Here is a 21,894-nt window from a genome sequence, read left to right on the forward strand (position 1 = left end):
AAAAACTTTTCACACCCTCAAATGGAATCCTGAGCGCTTGACGCGTCTTCCTATACTCCAATGAGTTATTAAGAATATTATTTAACCACTTTCACACCCTCCCGAGAGATAGACAAGGCGTCCAATTCTCTCTTGAGCCAATAAGAAAGAAGTTCAACCTCTCCCACACCCTCCTGATATCTACGGGGCAATCTTATTCTATCCTGAATCATTAAGGAATTTATTATACCCCCATTCACACTACCGAGGGTTCGGGAAGGTATTCTACACTCTACTGAGCCAGTTGGAAAACTCTTCATCCCCTCGCACTCCTACACAAGGTTGAGCGAGCCTTCCTAAACTCTCCTGACATGGGAGAGGGAAATATCTACCTCATACCCTCTCCCAAGCACCTTGTCTTCCCACTATCCTCTGCTGCGTACCCAGCCGCTCTACTGATGTTTCAGGAGAACCTCCGAGAAGACTCTAACAAGGCTCATTGAAATTCAGTAACCCAAACCCAAGCAAATAGTAATATATTAGCATACAAAATTACTGATAGAGCGTAGAGACAATACATTTATTTATCCATCTCCACGAAAGGAATTCCTAACGATTATGCTTCCTATGCTCGTGTTAGGCTTCTGAAGCTGTTGGTGTAACATCTGCCGCTTCATATAGCTCCTTTACCCTCTCAACCAGTAATGTTGACAAACAAGTATTGTCAAACTTGATATACTCGACCGTAACTCTATCTCCCTATGCCTTGCGATAGGCGTTTGCAGCCCTCCAGGGCGTAATATCTGATGCCAATGGCTCATCATCTTCCTTCGGTCCCACCTTCGATATCACCTCCTCAGGTTCTTATAATTACTCAACCTATATAGTAACGTTATTAGTACGTGCAGCATCATGTGTAGTTGGATGGGGATTCGGACATTCTCTCCAAGCATTTCTCGTATCACTTCTAAAGTACCCACTTGGTACTGTACATTTCTCTTCTTCCATGTATCTTTAATCCTAGAATGCGTTGCTTCACTTTCAAAAGGCAGTAAGAGCCGTCCACAGGGCTGGAGACGCCTTACGAATCATATCCATATTCTGGCTCGTGTTGAGCACAACTTCTATGTAATCTACAGTTGTCCAATATCGGAGGACAAACCAGATCCCCGTACAGACCATGCATACCAATTCTGGAGAATTACCATCGACGAAATGAGGATTCTTTGTACCATGCATCTTTTCGTCTTTGTAATACTTCAGAAATATCACGTACAGGATTTCCGGAGCCTGTAATTGCCAACTGCCTGTCTGAAGTCCATTGGAGTCTTCTAAAATGCTAACCGAAAACAAAAAATCTTTACCGTATAGCTGTCAGGGTCACTAATGAAACGGTTCTTTTCGAGTTAATAATTGACTTTGTTGGCCCATTTATCACCTGTAAGAAACACATTCATCCCATACAGGATACCCTTCGCCATATAGTGTTTGTAGGATAAATAAGGTTTAATCTCACTTATAAAAATACAATTTAAACCTAGTCGCACAAGCAAGGGCTCCCAAAACCTTATAGAAGGCTTTAAACCTACTCACGTCTGTTCTAGAACTTTCAGTCAGATTTCAAGTTGTATTAAAAGGATTGTTTGCTTCTGGCCAAAATCTTCGAATATTAACTATAAGACAGTCTAGTTGTGGCCAAGGCTCCTCAAGCAGTATATAACAATTGAGACGCTGCCCGGTGTGTTTAATCATTAGTTTGTATTCTGACAACGTTCTATCTGAACCTCTAACAGACTCCGGTACAGGTGTTCGGTATTCGGTGGAGGTCTTGGATAATATCCCTATAGAGCATACGGAGAAAACAGGGCAGCTCCTGAGGTTCAAGGGAGTAAGCGAGAAACGAGTATCCACGGAAGATTTGAGGAGACAATTCGCCTCAGCAGCTGTCTCTAGAGAGAAGTAGAAGTCTCTGGAGACATACGGTAGCTTGCTGATGTAATCTGATTCGTGGATAAACTAAACTTTCCGATTCCTGTTAATGATTTATGGTTTCAGTTGTAATAATACTTATATAATTGGATTGATTTGCGCTCTTTAGACTAATATGTAGAGGGTATGCTAGTTGCCTGCTTGTTTATCCTTACTACGCTCGTATTACTCCCAACTTCTTCGGTTGGCCCTAGGATAGACTTATTGCCCTGACGCCTCCTGAATTTGCCAGATCAGGTGCTTTGAAATCTGAGTCACACATGATGTACCGTTTCCTATATGTCGGTACCCCATTCTCTCCTGGATTACACTTCTCTACGGTACCAGGCTATAGGATTCAAAATCCCCCAATGAGATTACCAAAACATCATGCTGAAGACGATCTCTACTGCCTCCATAGCACCCACGACTGGACCGATAGCATTGGTCTATTCAATATCGTGATACCCCACCTAATACTCAAATGATATGCTATTTAAATATCCCAACTAACTCCAATAATGTATACGGAGAAGAACAAATCCTCCACTATCTGCCTTAACACTCGCGATTGTTCTACAAATCCTGCTCTCCCTCCTTCCATAATCCCTCGCTACAAGTAATCACAGCTACTCCCCTTACTCCTCCCCCTCCTCTTCGGTGTCAATACCGCGAGGTTGGGCATTAATCACTCTTTACTGGGTACTGTCGGAACAAACCCGCCCTCCTGAAGTACTCGTGCCTGTTCTCTGAGCATTTGGAATTTGGCACAATCCGCAACCAACGCTTCATTGTCCCCGTTGAAATCCTCCTCCGGTAACACCTCAATGGTTACCCCCTTTTTATTTCGTATCTATTAGGGTAATCATTTAGAATACCACTCGGAATACCGGCATCTAGAAGTATAATTCCTTTTCTCAAAGGTTGTCTTTGATTACCTACAAGGTCGCCTCCTGGTTCTATTTATTTCCCATCTTCTAAACGTTGCTCATACTGTTGAACGTTTCTAGTAGTGTTTAGATATCAGTTGGGCAATCCCGTATAATCCTAATAGCTTCCGGCATTACTCCCAAGTCACTCGCCATATCAATGAGGGTATCGGGCCATGCTTACTCACAAAAGCCACATTCTTTGACTGAAAATTATTAGGCTTCAAGTAACTCCCTGTTAACTACGTGCGGTTGCCGTACTAGATTGCTGTCAATATCAGGCAAATAAGGGTAGGAGTTATGGGCTATGGGAATTCGGGATCCCTAACCCCTAGCATTCTTACCCCATCGAAAGATTTAAAATACGATATATAGATAATTCCCGGAACGACTGTTAACAGAGTGCTTGCCAATTACTTTGCTACGGGGTAAAGAACAATATTTCCGGTACGTGGGAGACGACATTCCGTTGCGAGATTACATGAAGGAAAAATCGATCTAGGGCATAGAAGAAGTATATTAATGTAGAAAAATAAGTGCAGAGGGGCTATACTGTGAGGGTGTTGGGGGTGCTATCTGGGATGTCGGGGGTGCTCTCTGGGATGCTGGCAGTGCTCTCTAGCATGCATTCTGACTGGGTGCTAGAGTGGGTGCTGCTCTCCTTTGTTTACGTATTACTTTCGCGCCCCGACAAGTTCCTCTCTAAACTGTTGACCACTAATACTAAAAGTTTGAAAAGCATTGAGGGGCGAGATGGAGTCGAACCTGTACCACATCCACCGATACGTCGCAAGAAGTAATTACCTCCGCTACAACAGCAATTGGTTTCCTTTGAGCGTTGTCCAGTGCTCTGGCAGTTCTTGAATTGTATGAGGTCCCTTTCCAACAGTCTGAGACCTCTGCATCTAACATTAAGGCGAGGGCTTGAGGTTCATCATACAGTTCATCTGTAATGGAGCCTTTTCAACTGTCTGGTGTATTAGTACACACAGGGCCCGGTTACATGCTGAGAGTTATTGTTAGAAGCCAGTTGCACAGTGACATGCAAGTACCGGCAGTGTGGTTAGCTACCAGCCGTCAGAGTAACTACATTCTGAGCGCTAGGAAGAGGATCTACTCATGGGAGCAATGACTGATGAGTCTGTGCCTCGCCAATGATTAGAAGGCCAGCCAGAGTGAAGCTCTGAGTGCTCGGCGATCCTCTACATCCTCTGAGCATGTGAAGTCCGCCGGTAATGGAAGGGATTACGCCTGGGAAGTCTACAATAAGCGAAAGCTCTACAGCAATAATTAAGCTTACACCTGAGTGGCAGCTCATTCATGCAGGCCCCAGTTGTGTGGCAACAAAGGCTGCAGGTGTTACAAAAGCTTTGACTAAGGGTGGTTGCCTTCGGAACCGGAAGCACTCGCTGACGCTTAGAGAGAAGCGCGGTGGCGATGGAATTGCTTCCCTTCCGCTGGAAGGCAGCACCGGAACCTAGTAAGTAGGAGCAGAGAACAGAGTCCTTTGGAGTATAAGTACTCAGGATCATTCCCGCCCAACTGTCCGGAATCCTCATCGAAACTTATCAGAATCATCTCCTATTATCGGTAGCAGAGCCCTTAAGGATTATTGAGTTCTAATGATAGTATCTTTGAATAAATCTGCACCTGATTTCTATCTTCCACGGCCGCATCTATTCTATTGGATTCTAGCGATACATAGATAGGCTGCCCCCGTTACATCATCCTCATACTCCTGAAAGCTCTCGTAGTCGTTCTTCGGAGCATTATAATAGTCTGAGTAGCGAGTATCAATTATTTCTTCCGCCTCGGGTACTTAAATTGCCTTAGGCTCCTTTTGGGCTTCAAAATTATCAGTATGCTACTCGGGGAAATGAAATTCTACCCCCCGAGGACTGCTCCTCCCAGTGCAGATTTCGGAAGAACCAAGAAAACCTTTCCCGGCTATTTAGGTAACAGTTGTCAATTGACTAGTCTGAGTGCAGGTTGGCAGTGGGGTTAATAGTAAGGAAGATATCTCACGGTCATCAATCTCTCCATCTTCCTCAAATCGTGTTGAGAGTCATAGCCGCTTTAGTACATGAGGTGCTGCACTGGAGGGGTATTTGTAGGAAGCCATTCTGATAACTGTTAGGAATATCCGAAGTGCTCTACAAGCACTCGCAATATCTTCAATTTGAAATCAATTCTTGACGAGAAAACCTGCACCGCTGTACTCATGTTACAGGGATCCTCCGGTGTTACAATTATTTCCGCACTCAACCGAATCATTATTACCACTTGTTTTACTGCACTTTCTGAAAAGGTACCGGGTTCTTTTATAGCAATTTAGTACTTTGATTCCACTTTGAAATAATAGTAATGCAATGACTACCTGCACTAATCTAATCAAAACATAAAAATCAGGTCTACTCCGCCGTTTGTTTCCTGTAGGACAAACCTTGAGTAAATGTAGTAATATCGGGGTATGTATGATTCATTGTATGAGGTGGATTCTGCGAAGATTCAGAATGGTTCATTGTTCAGTTCGGTTTGTTCGATGATAGTAGATTAAGTTGATTGAGCTTGTTAGGTTTCGGCGAACTGTTGGGGGGCAAAAATTCCTGTTGTTATGATTCTCAAAAGGCATATGTTCAGGACGCCTTATTGCGACATGATGGATATACCGCGCCAGTTGGAGACAGGAGAGACTTGTAAAAGTCTTCTTTTCCTGCCTGCAGAGCTCGATGCGGTAGATAGGCATAAGGGGGTTGTGTATGACAGTTTATTAGTATTTTGCTATGGTTACAAAGATTGTTTTCCTTTATTAAACAAGTAATTTGGGAGGGATAAGAGTTCACAATTCAGGGACAATTGTGTCAATAACGTTCTGTACAAATAAATATGCGATAAGATTTTAGTATATCCTGCAGTCTATTGACAAACATTATTGTCTTTGTAAAAAATTTTATTGGCGTTGTTAGGATTGTAAGTTGTTAATATTATATATCATAATTTAGTTTCTAAGTATATTTGAAAATTTTCGTTAGCTTTCGGGGTTAGCGGCTTTCAGACAAAACTAAAATGTTTCAAAAGAATTCAGTTTGTGGCTCGGAAAAAATAATCCAGTAAGTTACCAGAAGTAATTAATTTTCTTGAAATTTTGAGCAACCCTAACCAGGAGATATTTAAAACCAGAGTGCAACAATACAGAATATGGAATGTCGGTCATGGATTGTCACTCACATATTGGGTTTCAAGTATTGCGAATATCATGATCCGAGATTGAAATCCGAATTACTGTTAGAAAACACACAGGGCGGTAGGCTGGAGATCGGAATCCGAGTCGGTATAATAAAACACAGCGCAGTCGAGGAGTGGGATTCGCCCAATGCGGTAACCCGGAGGTCAGAATCCGAAATTCATTTATTCCATCGAAGCGGAGGATGGGGAAACTCGGCATCGTTAAATTTCGAGCGCCGTCATGATCGTGAGGTTGAGACGGTGCGTTCGGTACCATGCAGGCATCGATCGTGGTACCCTACCGGTGAGCGACGGCGCCGGAAGTGCTGCAGGACAGGCCGCCAAGACTCACAGGGAGTTACCCTACCCAACAGCCCCCAACCACCACCTACGCCCCTGCCATCACGACCACCACCCCCGGTACCTACATATTTGACGATGGCGATGGACTCTGGGCGGCCTGTTTAATCCGTAGGTACGGAATTGGGAATTGTGGGGCGACGGTTCCCGGGCAACCTCGAAATCCTGTCCGACATTCTCCTACTAGAACCCTAACTAACCCTAACTAACCCTAACTAACCCTAACGCCGTCACTGCCGCCACCACCACCCCCACTACACCCACCGCCAACAACCCCAACCCCAACCACGGCCAACAAACTAAAGGAAAAGGCAAAGAAACTCCGACCCTACCAGCACCGAAATCTTATGTATCCATCGCAGCAGGAAACACCAACCCCGAATTCACGACGGTCATGAATAAGAGGAAGACGAAACCCAAAGCGGACCCCCTGTTCAAACCAGAAATTACCAAACTCAACCGGGAAATCGTAACCAAAACAAACAAGGAACTGTCAGTCACCCCATCGGACATCAGAGCTAAGATAAACACAAAAATCCAAGACCCCGACTTTCAACTAATCGCCGCCTGGAAAACAACCAAGAACAACATCATCCTGGAATCAAAGTTTGTAACCCCGGCAACGAAGGTCCTCGAATACAAAAAAGAAATCGAAACCGCCCTGAACGAACTAAAAGTACCCTTCGTCGACATCCGGGTTAACCCTAGATGGTCGAAATTCATCCTCCACGGCATTCCCACCTCCATAGGAGAAGCCTTTGATGCAGGACAACCACTAGCCTCGGAAATTCGACACAACTATGGTAACACCTTCGAACTGACACAAATCCCGAGATGGCTATCGAAACCAGAAACCAGAATCGGAAAGTCCCACTCCTCCATGATCATCGCCCTCACCGGACAATTCACCAAAGAGAACCTCAGACTCCGATACCTCACTCTCAAGGGGCGGCGGTGAAGGTTATTCCGCAGGTTAAGGAAGGCGACAGTAATGGCTGTCGGATTAGTCAAACAAGGTGCAGCGGTCTCTGATAAGAGAGAGAAGTATAGCGTTGTATTATTGTATACAAAGAAGATAGATAGATAGATAGTTTTATATTGCTTTGAAGTCCAGGACTTATCGCATGCCGAAGCCTCCGCCATCAAGACATAAGAAACAACAAAAGGAAGAACAGGAAAGATAAGGAGATGCAACGCGAAGAGACATAAGAAGGTACAGAAAAGGAAAGAAAGAAACAAATAAACCGGTCATCATTCCTCTGAGTCCTCCTCGTTCATTTCGTACCAGTCGAGTAGGTTGGTTTTTGCTGTGAATTGTAAAACCAGGTCTACGTTGAGGTTGGTGAATAGCCAGTTTTCCCATGTGGGCGGTCCTGGGATCTTGTCCATGAGTGGCCTTCGTGTTACAGGAACTACGGAGCACTGTCCTAGAGGTTTAGGACAGTGAGGAATACGAGTGACGGGTTGTGATGCGAGGACGGTAGGGTAACGAAAGAACAAGCATAGAAAAGTATCGGGTAGTGTGGGGGCACGCAGTGTTACCACACTAGTATTATGCTATTATGACGGCACGCTTACTATTGGGTATCTGACCCGAAATAGAATAGGAAGCGGGGCTTACGGCTGTAGGCTGTTCTACTTAGGGAAGTAGGTCTAGGATAATAGTATGGTACAGCCCAATAACCGGCAATTGCAAGGTTCATGGTTACGTGTCGGAATTAGAATGGAGGACGGAACTATGCGGGGGGCGCTTTTCTATCTGAGTTATCTTCGGGAGCATTATCTTATTCTATTATCATTGTATCAGTTAGTATTAGAAAGCGGGCCTTGGCATTGGTTCCAACATGTATAAATAGGACATGATTCTACGAAGACTTGAGGGTATCATCAACCATCAAGTCAGGAATCCGAAAGGAATAGGGGACTACAGAACAGGGACCCGCTAAGACCTGTAGAGACCGCCGATTTCTGAGTAACATCCATTTGATGAGTTGCAAGTTGGACCTGGCGGGTTTCTTAGCGAGGTATTTACTACCTACTCTACGCTATTGGAAACACTAGTGATCCTTGAAATACTTGAAGAGCAAAGCCAGATTTTATTTCTTGAGTACGCTTTACATAGTTACTGTTGTAATCGGCGGTAATTTTTCAAATGTATGACTCAGAGGAATCAAACACCATATTGTACCTTATCACTAAGTTTTTACCCTCTACCTATCGCATAAACTACCAAAGTCTCGATAAGACAACTACTCGCTTAACCCAATACTCTGAGTATTTTGACTAGTGGCGGATAGTCACCGTGCTCTCAGTAGAGGAATAAACGCTTAGTCTATTAAAAGGACCAAGGTACTATATGCACCCCCGAGTGGCAACAGCAGCCATCAAGTACTACCTCTGCGCTACGTCCTTCATCGTACGAAGAGGAAGCGCCGAACACCTATTGTAACGGGGGTCTATGGACGTAGGGACTATGATGCCAAGGAATACAACCGAGGCGAAGACGTAACAATAGATATTCAAGACTGTGGACTATGGAGTGGCTCTGCCTAGTATGACTAACTAGTTGAGCCCTATGACGAGGCGTAGAACAAAGTAGTATTCGTGGAGTAAGTACAAGAGGTTCCGTGAAGAGAAAAGGAAAGGAAGAGAAACATGAAAAGACACGAGACAACGCTCCTTTATATATCCAACTCCTAGTCTGTTGATGACTAATACCTCGCGTGACGGAAACCAAAAGAATATAACAGAAACCTCATTACAAATCCTCGTTCAATTACGCAACCGCTCCTCCACACGACCCAATCTATCGTCTTAGTCGAGATACAATATTGCCGTTACAGACCACGCCCCCCTCTAAGACCTACCTCCTGGTAGGCTTAGGCTTTCGTGGATAACGTTCATGGAATCGTTGAACAATATCAGGTGAATGCTCGAGGTCCGATAGCGGTTGCCAGGAGGCATCGTCGTATCCTTTGTATTGTACCAAGTACTCAAATTTCCCTCTTCGCTTCCTAGAATCCAAAATATCCTCGACTTCCCATTCTTCTTCTCCTTCGATCTCAACCGGAGGTGGTGGTGATTGCTTCTGTCCAGGTAACGGGTTACCTGCTTCAGATGACAATAGCGAAACATGGAATACTGGATGGATATTCATAGAGCGGGGAAGTTCTAGCTCGCAAGCATAGGAATTGACGATTCGTTTGATACTATAAGGGCCAATCCGCTTCCAGTCGAGTTTCTTGGAGGCTCGTTTTGTCAAAACATGGCGCGTCGATAAGAAAACTTTATCTCCGATACGATAACGAGGGGCGGGAGAACGATTTAGATTGGCTGATTCCTCTTGTACCTTTTGTGACCGAAACATTTCGCTCTTTAGGAATTCCACCATATCCTTCATTTCTTTTGCAATGCTATTGGCCTGATCTTCCGCTGTCGTTTTGCCATGTTCCAAGGGCCCAAAAGTCATGCGTGGATTTCTTCCCGAATTGGAATAGAAAGGAGAGACCTTTGTTGTCTCCGACACATGATTATTTGCTGCGAACTCAGCCATTGCCAATAGTCGGACCCAATCATCTTGTTGATAAGAAACATAAGTTCGAAGATACTGTTCCATTACGGCATTGATCCTTTCAGTTTGTCCATCAGTCTGAGGATGGAAAGTAGTGGAGAATCGTGGGGATATTTCCAGGCATTTGCAAAGTGACTTCCAAAATTCCGCAACAAATTGGGTTCCCCTATCGGACACAACGGTATCAGGTAGTCCATGTAGCTTCCAAACATTATCGATATACAGCCTCGCTACTTCCTTCGAATCCACCTCTTTAGTCGTTGGTATCAGATGTCGCATTTTGGTTAATCTATCAACAACAACTAGGATCGCATTATATCCATCGCTCTCAGGAAGGTCAGTGACAAAATCCATCGAAATATCCGTCCATGGTCCATCATGCATTGGCATTGGACGAAGTACTCCATAAGGCAAATTGCGTGGTGCCTTGCTACGGACACACACATGGCAATTTCTAAAATACAGGTCGACATACTTCCGCATTTGTGGCCAATAGTACTCCCGGCTCAGGAGTTCCAAAGTCTTCGCTCTACCTGGATGGCCTGCCGATAACTTATCATGATGTTCTTTTAGGAGTCTCAGCCGGAGGTTATTGTCATTTGGTACGTAGAGTGCGCCTCGATAAAGTAGCCGACCGTTATTGTCTTCAGTACATTCGGCAAGTGAAATTTTGTTTGAATGTCGAACGTCGCTCCGAAGCATAGCGAGAATCTCGTTTGGGAAACTATCAACTTGGTAAGCTTTTGAAAACAACTCCTCCACAGTGGACATTCCTTCAGCGGATTCATTTGATAAAGAACCCGCGAACAAATTTAGCTTTGTATCCAAATTTTTTCGCTTCAGAACCACTTGACTCTGATGCGTCAACCTTTCATCCCCCTCTTTAGGTAGGTCACCTGACCTTCTAGTTAATGCATCGGGTTTTGCTCCTTGTTTTCCCGGTCGGAATTGTATAACGAAATCAAAGCGTGAAAGAAATTCGGACCAACGGGCTTGTCGACGATTTAATAATTTTGTCGTCATGAAATATTCCAGATTTCGATGATCGCTAAAAACCTCAATGGGGAATTGTGCTCCTTCTAGATGATGTCGCCATTCTTCAAAACATCGAACAATCGCTAGAAGTTCTTTATCATAGATTTCATAGTTACATTCCGCAGGGGAATGTTTTTCAGAAAAGAAAGCGACCGGATGTAAAACTCCTTCATCATCACGTTGTGATAGGATTCCTGCTGAAACATAGTCGAATGCATCGGTTTCCACCACAATTTTTCGATCTGGGTCGAAATGAACTAGTATAGGTGCTGTTGTGAACATCTTTTTTAGGGTTTGAAATGCTTCCTCCCTTTCATCCGTCCATTCGAATTTAACATTTTTCTTTGTTAGGGCTGTAAGCGGGGCGACAATCTTTGAATATCCCAAAATAAACCGTCGATAAAAATTTGCAAACCCCAAAAATACTTGAATATCATGAAGGTTTGTCCGTGTCGACCATTCTAGAACATCAATAACTTTCTTTGGATCCATTCTGTTGCCATTTGGGGTGAGGATTAGGCCGAGATATTTCGTTTCTTGAACCATAAATTCACATTTTTCGGGTTTAAGGTGAACATGATTTTCATCAAGTACCTTTAAAACCTTTTGAATATGATCCTTGTGCTCTGCCAGGGATTCGGAATAGATAAGAATATCGTCTAAATAGGCCGTCACAAATTGATCGAGATAGGGGCGCAGGATGTCATTAATCCAGTGTTGAAACGTGGCCGGAGCATTCGCTAATCCAAAAGGCATTACCGTATATTCAAAATGTCCATATCGAGTCCGGAATGCCGTTTTCCATTCGTCCCCCTCCGCTATCCTGATTTGATTGTATCCCCAACGTAAATCCAATTTAGTATAATATTTTGCTTTCGACAATTTGGTCAAGGTTTCCTTCAATAACGGTAATGGGTATCGGTTCTTAATCGTGATTGCATTGAGGCCCCGATAGTCGACACACAAACGAAGAGTTCCATCAGCTTTCTTGACAAATAGGATAGGTGCCCCCGCTGGTGATTCACTATGACGGATAATCCCCTTAGGTAGGTTCTCTTGAAGGTAGTCCCAAAGTGCCTTCAACTCTGTTTGGGATAAAGCATATATTGGTCCCCATGGTGGTTGTTTGCCTTCTTCTAATACTATCTTCATATCATGGAATGGTCGATGTGGCGGAAGCGCTGAAGCATAATATTCTTCAAACATGTGAATATAGCGGTGGAACTCCTTTGGTATTAGTTTGTTGATATCGATAGTAGGTTTTTCGGTCGCTGAGACGGTAACGGTATGAGTTTCAGGTAGAGGAATTGATATACCATGAACTGTAATTGCAGTTCCACTAAGCGAACAATGTTGACAGCAGCTTTGAGAGTCGAAGATAAGCAAATTTTCCTTTGGTCGAATCGTAACATCATGGCGCCGCATCCAAGGTATCCCCATCACAATCGGATAGTGTCCCAACTTTGTCACAAAACATGACGCAGTCTCTCGATGGCCATGAATGTCTAGCGAGACATCAACAATATGAGTAATCTTCCCTGACTTGATAGGTCTGCCGTCTATAACGTCTACGTGTCATGGTATTTTGAGTGGGGTCATGGTGAGATTGTTGTGGCGTGCAAAAGATTCATCGATGAAAGCATATCCTGAGGCTCCGGTATCAATAAGGGCGTAGGTGGGTACGAAAGTATTTTTATTCTGTGAAATTGAACAAGTTACTACAAATTGGTTCCCATCCATTTCCTCCTCTGATGCCGAAAAACCAGAAATATGCAATTCAGAAAAATCCTTAAATGGTCCCTGGGCTAAGCCACTTAGTGCAGGGACAAATCTTTTGCCGACTCGTTATCGCTTCCATCATTTTCCTCTACTCTCAATGCCGCTCCTCTCATCACCGGTCTCCTTGGTTGATTCCCAATTGCTCTTGCTTGGGGGCAGTCTCTAACCATGTGGCTGACCCCTCCACAATAGAAACATCGGCCCTCAGCTAAGCGGGCATTTCTTTCAGTAGGGGTGGGGCGACGACGTCCCCCGGACAGATCCATCGGTACATCACCTCCCGGGCGGAACGAGGGATGGTTCTCAGGTGCAGGTGCATTGACAGCTGGGGCGGCAGTGCGAGGAATAGGGGCAGGATTCACCGGTGGGGGGCGAGGGGTCGGAGCAGCAGTAGCATTCCAAGGCTTTTTATTTCCTCGCTTAGCTTCTGCCGCTCGTCGTCGATTATCTAACCGCTGCAAGAGTGTCGCACATGCATCTACCGTTGTAGGAGTTTCATGGTGTATCATTGATTCATCGAGTTCCGCATTAATGCCTTCCATCAAAGCCTCAATCCTAGAGACTTCATCCATCCCTGACTCGGCAGCATACCGTTGAAATTCGGCAAAGTAATCAGCAAAAGTTCGGTTTCGTTGACGGATGTTCCTAAGATTCCTCCTAGCCGTACGCATTCGATCAGGGTCCCCGAAAGCAGTATCCAAGATTTCATAAAACCGTAACATGGAAGGTAAAGCGATGCCTTCTTCTCCGACATATTGTAAGAACTGATTGGCGGCGACACCCTCCAATCGGCTGAATGCATAGGATAGCTTTGACTGTAGTGTGGGAAAGCGGTCGGCATTTCCCAATAGCTTGATCCTCATCTGTTGCTTGAATAGGTGTAGTCTTTCTCGATCGCGATCTCCCCTAAATACTTCAGGGTCGGGGAGTTTTTCCGATCGTTGGGTAACCACTGGGACAGGTGGAACTGGAGGTACCGGTGGGGCATTATCCTCTCCGATTGGTTCTTCATCAGGGGCAACCACTTCAACAGCAACTCGGTGGCCTCTGGCAGCGGCTAGATCCCGTTCAAACATTTCCCTCGCATTTCCAGCCTCCCTCTCCACCTCCTGTAAGTCCGTTGCATACTGAGCAAGGCCATGTTGTGCCCGTTGAAGAAGTGCATAGGCTTCTATTCCAACATTGCTATCCACCTCTGGGTGTTCTTGAAAAAAGGTCTGAAGGGCATCGCTTAGCTGTTGGTAATCAATAGGAAGATGTGTCGCCATGGTAGACTATGGTGTCGTATTGGTTGGCAATAGTGGACGGAACCTGGTGTAACGGGGGTCTATGGACGTAGGGACTATGATGCCAAGGAATACAACCGAGGCGAAGACGTAGCAATAGATATTCAAGACTGTGGACTATGGAGTGGCTCTGCCTAGTATGACTAACTAGTTGAGCCCTATGACGAGGCGTAGAACAAAGTAGCATTCATGGAGTAAGTACAAGATAGATAGATAGATATTTTTATATTGCATAGAAGCACATAGCTTATCGCACGCCTACACTACCGCCAAAGACAAAAGAAAAGTACATACAAAATACCGCGCGACATGGTGTAGATGAACAGAAACTAAGCGACGAACAAAGTAACAACACTACAGTAGAAATGAAATCCCAAAAGCTTCTCCGTCAAACAACATAAAGTCAATCGTCTATATACCCGTTCACCATAAACCAGGATCATTACCAAAGCCATATAGGAAGTACTGCACGAAGGCGAGGCGAAAGACCGCCGAAGCATCAGGTGCGAAAGCATAGGGAGGGGGGTGTCGATGGGGTCCCTGGGAGTCTGCTCGTCAGGCAGCAGGGAGTTTAAGGTAGGAATGGCACAGAGGCCAAGTGTAGATGGGGTGAGCGTGAGCCGCTACCTGTTGGTGGTCTTTACAGTGGTGACCTTCGAACTCGATTTCCGTAGTATATGGGGTGGTCGCAATCGTGGGTGCCGACCGTGTCTTGATGGGGTGGCCTCGGTTGTAGTACCGGGCCGATAGGGTTGGGTGAGCGGGGAAGCTGACTCGGTTAAAATGGGTTGCCTGGCTAGGGCCGTAAAGCGGGGTAAGGCCCAACGAAGGGACCTCGCGTAAGGTAAGGAACGAGTGTTTCGCGACCGTAAGGTCGCTAACACCGTAGGTTATCGTAGGCTTTGGCAATGGGTCTGCGCTGACCTCCAGACTATTGACAGAGTGTCAATACGACGTAGAGAGGGGTAGCCTCGATGGGCTGGTCGTTTGGGTGTCGCGATCGGGGGCGCCGACGGGTTTGAGGAGGGGTAAGAAGAAGGACGGCTCCTAGTAAAAGGCTTCAACTCGGTAGATAGGGGGACGTCTCACTCAGGGCCTGAAGCAATTCGAGAATCAGGATGTCGAAACGGGAGGGGGTCCTGTCACCCGCGCGGTCGGGCGCGAGTAAGTACAAGATAGATAGATAGATAGTTTTATATTGCTTTGAAGTACAGGACTTATCGCACGCCGGATCCTCCGCCAAAACATAGGAAAAACAGAAAAGAAAGGAAAAGCAACGTAGGAAAATATGAGAAGGTACAGAGAAGACAAAGCAAACCAAAGAAACCGGTCATCATTCCTCCGGGTCCTCCTCGTCCATTTCGTACCAGTCGAGTAGGTTGGTTTTTGCCGCAAATTGTAGAATCAGGTCTACGTTGAGATTGGTGAATAGCCAGTTTTCCCAAGTGGGCGGCCCTGGAATTTTATCCATAAGTGATCTTCGTAGTTGTGTCCATCGGGGGCAGTCGGTTATGGTGTGTTTGGAGGATTGTTCCGAGCCACATTGGCAGGGTTCAGGTTCCGTGAATGCTGCATGTCTGTCTATCCTAGTGACTTGACATCGTATGCGGTGTATGAGTTTTGCTTTGGATCGGAGAAGTTTTGCTCGCTTTGGTTGGATCTTTAGGCTTCCTGATTCGTGGTAGTTGATGAGTGGGATAGAGTTCCATTCTTCCAGCATGCGTTTGGTGAGGGTATCATTCTGTATCCATCGCTCTCTGTGGTTCCCTGGTTCCTGAAAGGGTAGCATGAGTGATGCAATCCGATGTAGGCCTGTGCCTTTGATATTTTTTGTTCTAGTGGGGAGGAGCTGTATGAGTCCTTCGTTAAGTGGGTGGTCCGCAGGGTGGCAGAGGATACACATCCCATACTTCCGTGATTTGTGGTTGAGGAGGTGTTCGAGTGGGGGGAGTGCTGCTTCTTTCAGTAGCTTTTCGGTTTTTGTCCAGCGGGGTAGGCCTGTTATTATTCTGGCGGCTTCGTTGTAGAGGGGGGATAGTGATTGGAGGATGTGGTCGGCTCCTGTCCACCATGCCTCCGATCCCCATAGGATGGTGGGGAGGAAGCCTGTTTGGGGAAATGGCCAGTGCTAAGCGATAATTCTGTAGCGTTTAAACTGATGATATTGTAAACCGGATTCCCTTGACTTGATGGTTGATGATACCCTCAAGTCCTCGCAGAATCCTGCCCTATTTATACATGTTGGAACCTATGCCAAGGCCCGCTTTCTAATACTAACTGATACAACGATAATAGAATAAGATAATGCTCCCGAAGATAACCCAGATAGAAAAGGGCCCCCGCATAGTTCTGTCCTCCATTCTAATTCCGACACGTAACCATGAACCTTGCAATTGCCAGTCATCGGGCTGTACCATACTATTATCCTAGACCTACTTCCCTAAGTAGAACAGCCTACAGCCGTAAGCCCCGCTTTCTACTCTATTCCGGGTGAGACACCCAATAGTAAGCGTGCCGTCATAATAGTATAGTGCTAGTGTGGTAACACAGCGTGCCCCCACACTACCCGATACCTTTCTATGCTTGTTCTTTCATTACCCGACCGTTCTCGCATCACAACCCGTCACTCGTATTCCTCGCTGTCCTAAGCCTCTAGAACAGTGCTCCGTATTTCCTGTAACACTACTCCCCCTTTCTAGACGTCGCCCTCGACCGTTAAAACCCTTCTATGATAAAAACACTGTGGGAAAAGTCATAGAGTAGGGAAAGGTATCGAGCTTAGTCCCGCCTGTTCCGTTGTCGCTTATGAGCCCGGTCATTATCGATCGCTGGGCCTCGACTTCGCGTATGGGGTCGTATGTTCGAGGTTGGCTGGAAATTCTCGTCTGCCAGTGCCTCCTGTGGCTCGGGTGTTGCCAGTCGCTTTCGTGTATTTTGTTTTCTGGTGGGATCCGGGTCCTCACGATAGGGTCGCAGCAGCATCTCGTGAAAGACGTCGTGAACCTTCCATTCTACCAGAAGTTCGAGACGGTAAGCCCGATTGCCCACCACTGCTGAAACTGTAAATGGCCCTGTGAACTTGTCTGACCACTTGGAGTATCCTCCTAGGTTCCGAGTGTCCAGCAAGACTTTCTGACCGATAGTGAACCGCTGTACTGCCGGTCCTGGCTTTGACGCCATCCTGTCGAAGGTCTTCTGTAGCGTGTCTCTCGCTAACTCATGAGCCGTGATGATCTCATCCAAGTAGTTGTTCCCGTTGGCGTCTAATCGTTCGATCTCTGCATCCGTAGGCCAATCCGTTCGAGGGTGGAAGCCATAATTGCAGTAGAACGGCGATTGCCCCGTCGACGTATGCTTCGCATTGTTGTAGGCGTATTCACAGATAGGTAACAGGTCCTTCTATTTCTTGCCTGTTCCTGCCGTATATGCCCGAATATAACCTTCCATGTGTTGGTTGGTCCGCTCTATTTGGCCGTCGGTTTGGGGGTGGAATGAGGTGGAGAGTCTTCTACGAATCCCCAGTCTGTCCGTAATTGCCGCCCAGAATGCTGACACGAACTGCGTTCCTCTGTCTGAGATGATGCTCCTAGGAAGTCCGTGGAAACGCCAGATGTCTTTGACGAATGCGTTGGCGGTTTGTTCCGCGTTGATTCCCGTCATTGGAATGAAGTGAGCCATCTTCGTAAAACGGTCCACGACTACCAATACGTTGCGGAATCCTGATTTCTCCTTAGGCATTTCTACTACGAAATCCATCGAGATATCAGTCCAAGGTGTGGTGGCTAACTCTAGGGGTTGAGGGAGTGACAAGTGTCTCCGACGTTGCTTGGCTCTCTGGCATACATCGCAAGTCTTGACGAAGTTGGCTACATCCGTGGACATTCCTGGCCACCAGTAGTTCCTATCAATCAACTCGAGGGTTTTATCCCTTCCTAGATGCCCCGCTACGGGTCGATCATGATGTTCCTCAATGACCTGCTTGACCGCGTAGCCCGGTACTATCCATCGACCATCGTGGGTGGGGTCATTCGAATCTGGACTCCATTCAGCGGTAGGCTCTACCTTTACGACAGCAGCCTCCGGTGGTCCGAAGATCTCAAGGTTTGAGTCAGGGAGGTGTTCATCCGGAACCATCCTCCGAACCCATCGTCTTTCCTGTTCATACCAACCCTGTAGTGGCTGAGGCAGCTCTACGCTTGGTATGTCGTATCACTGATCCAACTGATTCCATTCCTCTTCGGGGTTGCCAATCACTTCAGACCCAGTTTCTACGCTGGTCCGTGACTTTCTGACAAACTGATCTGCGTTGAGTAGCTGTTTTACGGGCTGCTCACGCATTACTCCCCCTTCCATCGCGAACTCCGGACGCCTTGTAAGTGCATCTGGCTTGCCGTTCTTTTCGCCTGGTCGGTAATGGATCTTGAAGCGAAAAGGTGCTATCTTCTCGGCCCATCTGGCTTGTCTTCTCGACAACTTCTTGGTCGTTGTGAAATACTGCAGGTTTTGGTGATCCGAATGTATCTGGATAGAGATGTCCGTCCCTTCCAGCCAATGTCTCCAAGTCAAGAGAGCAGAAACTATTGCGAGCATCTCCTTGTCATAGATCTCATAGTTAACCTCGGCCTCGTTGAACTTGTGAGAGTGGTAAGCTACCGGATGTAGAATACCGTCCTCGAACACCTGAGAGAGTACTGCGGCCTCGGCCCAGTCACTCGCATCAGTCTCCACGATTGCTTCGCGGTGTTCGTCATAGTGTCGGAGTATTGGAGCGGACATAAATCTCCTCTTGAGCTCGTCGAACGCATCTTGCTGTTCCCTGCCCCATTTCCATACGGCACCTTTCTTCAGGAGATCGGTCATAGGTCTGCAAACCTCAGAGTATCTGTGGATAAACCGTCTTAGGAAATTGGCGAAACCGAGGAAGCACTGAAGTTCCTTGACCTTGGTTGGGGCTAACCAACCCTCGATCGCTTGGACTTTCTTCGGTGATACACGATTCCCTTTTCCTGATAGTATGAATCCCAGGAATTCTACTTCCTGTTGATACTATTCCGTTTTCTCGAGGTTTCCGTATAGATGGTGTCGTCGCAGTCGTTCCAAATCCTCCCATACAAGAGCCGTATGCTCTTCTCTAGTCTTTGAATACATTAAGATGTCATCCAAGTAAACTACTACGCCTCGATCTAGCAGATGCTTGAATATGGTATTGACCATGACCTGAAACGACGCAGGGGCATTGGTCAACCCGAAACGCATTACCCTATATTCGAAGAGGCCGTATTTTGTTCGGAAAGCGGTTTTCCATTCTTCGCCCTTAGCAATCCTAATCAGATTATAGCCATTTTTCAGGTCTATTTTCGTGAAGTAGAGTGCTCCTTTCGTTGCGTCGGCCAGCTCATTCATGAGCGGCAGTGGGTAACGGTTCTTGATCGTGATCCCATTCAAACCCCGAAAGTCGACACATAGCCGAAGCTTGCCATTAGCTTTCGGAACGAACAGGACGGGTGCCGCTGCTGGGCTAGTGAAGGGGACTATTTTGCCGGAGGGCAAATTCTCGTCCATATATTCCCGGAGTGCCTTGTCTTCAGGTGGAGAAAGTGAATAGATCGGTCCCCACGGGGGCTGCTTTCCTTCTATAAGAGGAATGGTATGATCCCATTCAGAGTGATCAGGTAGTCGAGCGGCTCCTTCCTTGGAGAACACGTCGGCGTATTTCTGAAACTCCACCGGTATAGCACTAACGAGAGCCTCGTTTACCGATGCTCTTGCCCAAAATGGGTGTTGCTCGATCGTCATCTGCTTCTTGGGTGACGCCCTCAACAGCCTGATGGCCAGCTCTTCTGGGTCTTGGTCGTATATGTCCTCGACTGATACGAAGCATCCATTGATTATACAGTTGTTGCTATGGAAGATAGCACTGTTGCGTCCCCAATGGATGGTTGGTTGATGCTTCTTGAGCCATCGATGTGGTATGACGAGGTCCTCTCCTGCAAACGAGCCAACCTCACAGGTGATAGCCCTGTCTAGATGGTTGCCGATGCGGAGGGTGAGAGGTTGGGTGATGTGAGTGCCGGAATTGGGCATAAGGGTACCATCGGCCTGTCTGATGATGAGAGGCTTTGGTCGAGGTTGGGTGGGTATTTTCGCACGGTGGATACAGTCCCAGGACATGATCCAGTCCTCAGTGCCACTGTCTAGGAGTGCGTTGACTGTTGCGACATGTTTGGTAATAGTTGCGGGATGGTCCCAAGAGATTTCGATCTCAAGGCGAGTTTCTTGTGTGTTGGAAGACATGCTTCTATGTTGGCTTGATAAAAGGTTTGGTATTGGTTTCGGGTGTGGGTTGGTTCGATGGTTTTTTCTGTTGAGCGCGGGGTGAGGGGGTTTATATAGAGAGTTCGAGTTGTTTGATGAAGATCATGGTACAACACTTACGCACCAGGCGTTTCGGGGTGTAACCCCATCCTCAGAGTGTGTGTAAAGAGAATTGAATTTCCGCGCGTGTAACAAAACAAATATAGAAAAATCCCGTAGCCAACCGATAAGAATAACCGTAATACATAAAACCTTGTTTCCGTGACCCGACATAGAAAGAAACCCTGACGTAACATGAGATAATGAGAACTAGAAATACCCAATCAATTTTGATCCTCCAAAGTTGTAATCCTTGCCCTAAATGCCTCATTCTGGGGGCCCAATTTCCGCTTCTTTTCACCCTCCCTTCCGTGGTCCTTTCCTCCGGAAGGATTTCGTTTTCTCTTCAGGTCAGTAAACCTGACCTTACTCGTCGCCACACAATCTCTCGCAAAATGGTTATCTCTCCCACAGCGAAAACATTTTCCTTCCTTTTGCCACTTCTCCTTTTCGTCCTTGGTGACACCTAAGTCATCCGAGGGCTTGGAGTTGTGTGCTGGAGCGGAGAAAGTTTTCCGAGGTGCGGGGTTGCGCGATTTTCGCCGTTCCGATTTTTCCTCCCGAGGTTTCACGACATCCTTGCCACGTAAGATTTCTTTTCGTGCCTTCACCTCGTGATCCTTGCGTCCAACCTTTCTTACCCATGCTAGCCAATCCGCGAAATCTTCTGGTTCCTCGATCGCATTCGAGAGGCGTTGTTCCAGCGAGGAGTTTATTCCTGTTAGGATCATGGATTTCATTACGATAGGTCCGACCTTCGCGTCCCATTCCAGATTCTGCATCTCGTTGATGTAGTCATCGATCATGCCAGTTTGACGGAGCTTATCCATCTTCTGCTTGGCTTGTTCTTGACTAGTCCGATTGCCATATTGAATCCGTAGTTCGTTTTTGAAATTCTCCCATGTCCCGATGCTGGGGTCCACCGATAGTCGTTCCACGAAGTTTCGCCAGAATTTTGCCGCACTTCCGGTAAGTTCCAAGGATGCCCACAGGATCTTGGTCTGGTTGTCCCACCGGACTTTCCTCTGAAGTTCAATTAAGACTTCCATTTGGTCGATCCAGTGTCGTACGTCTTCGTCGGTTTTTCCGGAGAAGGAGATCTTTGCCTGTTTTGGCGTATCTCCTAGGGTGGCGCGAGGGGGGTGCACGAGGTCTACCTCTTGCTGCCTGTTACGGCGCCTTTGCTCCTCCCGTCTTCTCTGCCTTCGTTCACGTGCTCGACGATCGTCCTCTGAATCGGAGGAGCTGGATGAGTCGGAGGGGAGTGGGTCTCGAGGTCTTGCACGGTTTCCGCCGTTGCCATTATTGCCGTTGCCTCCCCTGCTTCCCTGCTCACTTTGCTGGCTTC

General features: G+C 46.6%; 1 protein-coding gene across 1 annotated transcript; it reads left to right on the forward strand.

Moving 5' to 3' along the window:
* Nucleotides 1-6,855: 6,855 nt before the first annotated feature.
* Nucleotides 6,856-7,419, forward strand: LAJ45_06624 (uncharacterized protein; the record flags this gene model as incomplete). The annotated part of the gene is made up of 1 exon (XM_046116186.1): nt 6,856-7,419. One exon carries the CDS (start codon nt 6,856-6,858, stop codon nt 7,417-7,419), a length of 564 nt encoding a protein of 187 aa, XP_045970389.1.
* Nucleotides 7,420-21,894: the final 14,475 nt, after the last annotated feature.

The sequence above is a fragment of the Morchella importuna genome, assembly GCF_003444635.1.
Source record: "Morchella importuna strain M04M26 chromosome Unknown Morimp01GS020, whole genome shotgun sequence".
Lineage (NCBI taxonomy): Eukaryota > Fungi > Ascomycota > Pezizomycetes > Pezizales > Morchellaceae > Morchella > Morchella importuna.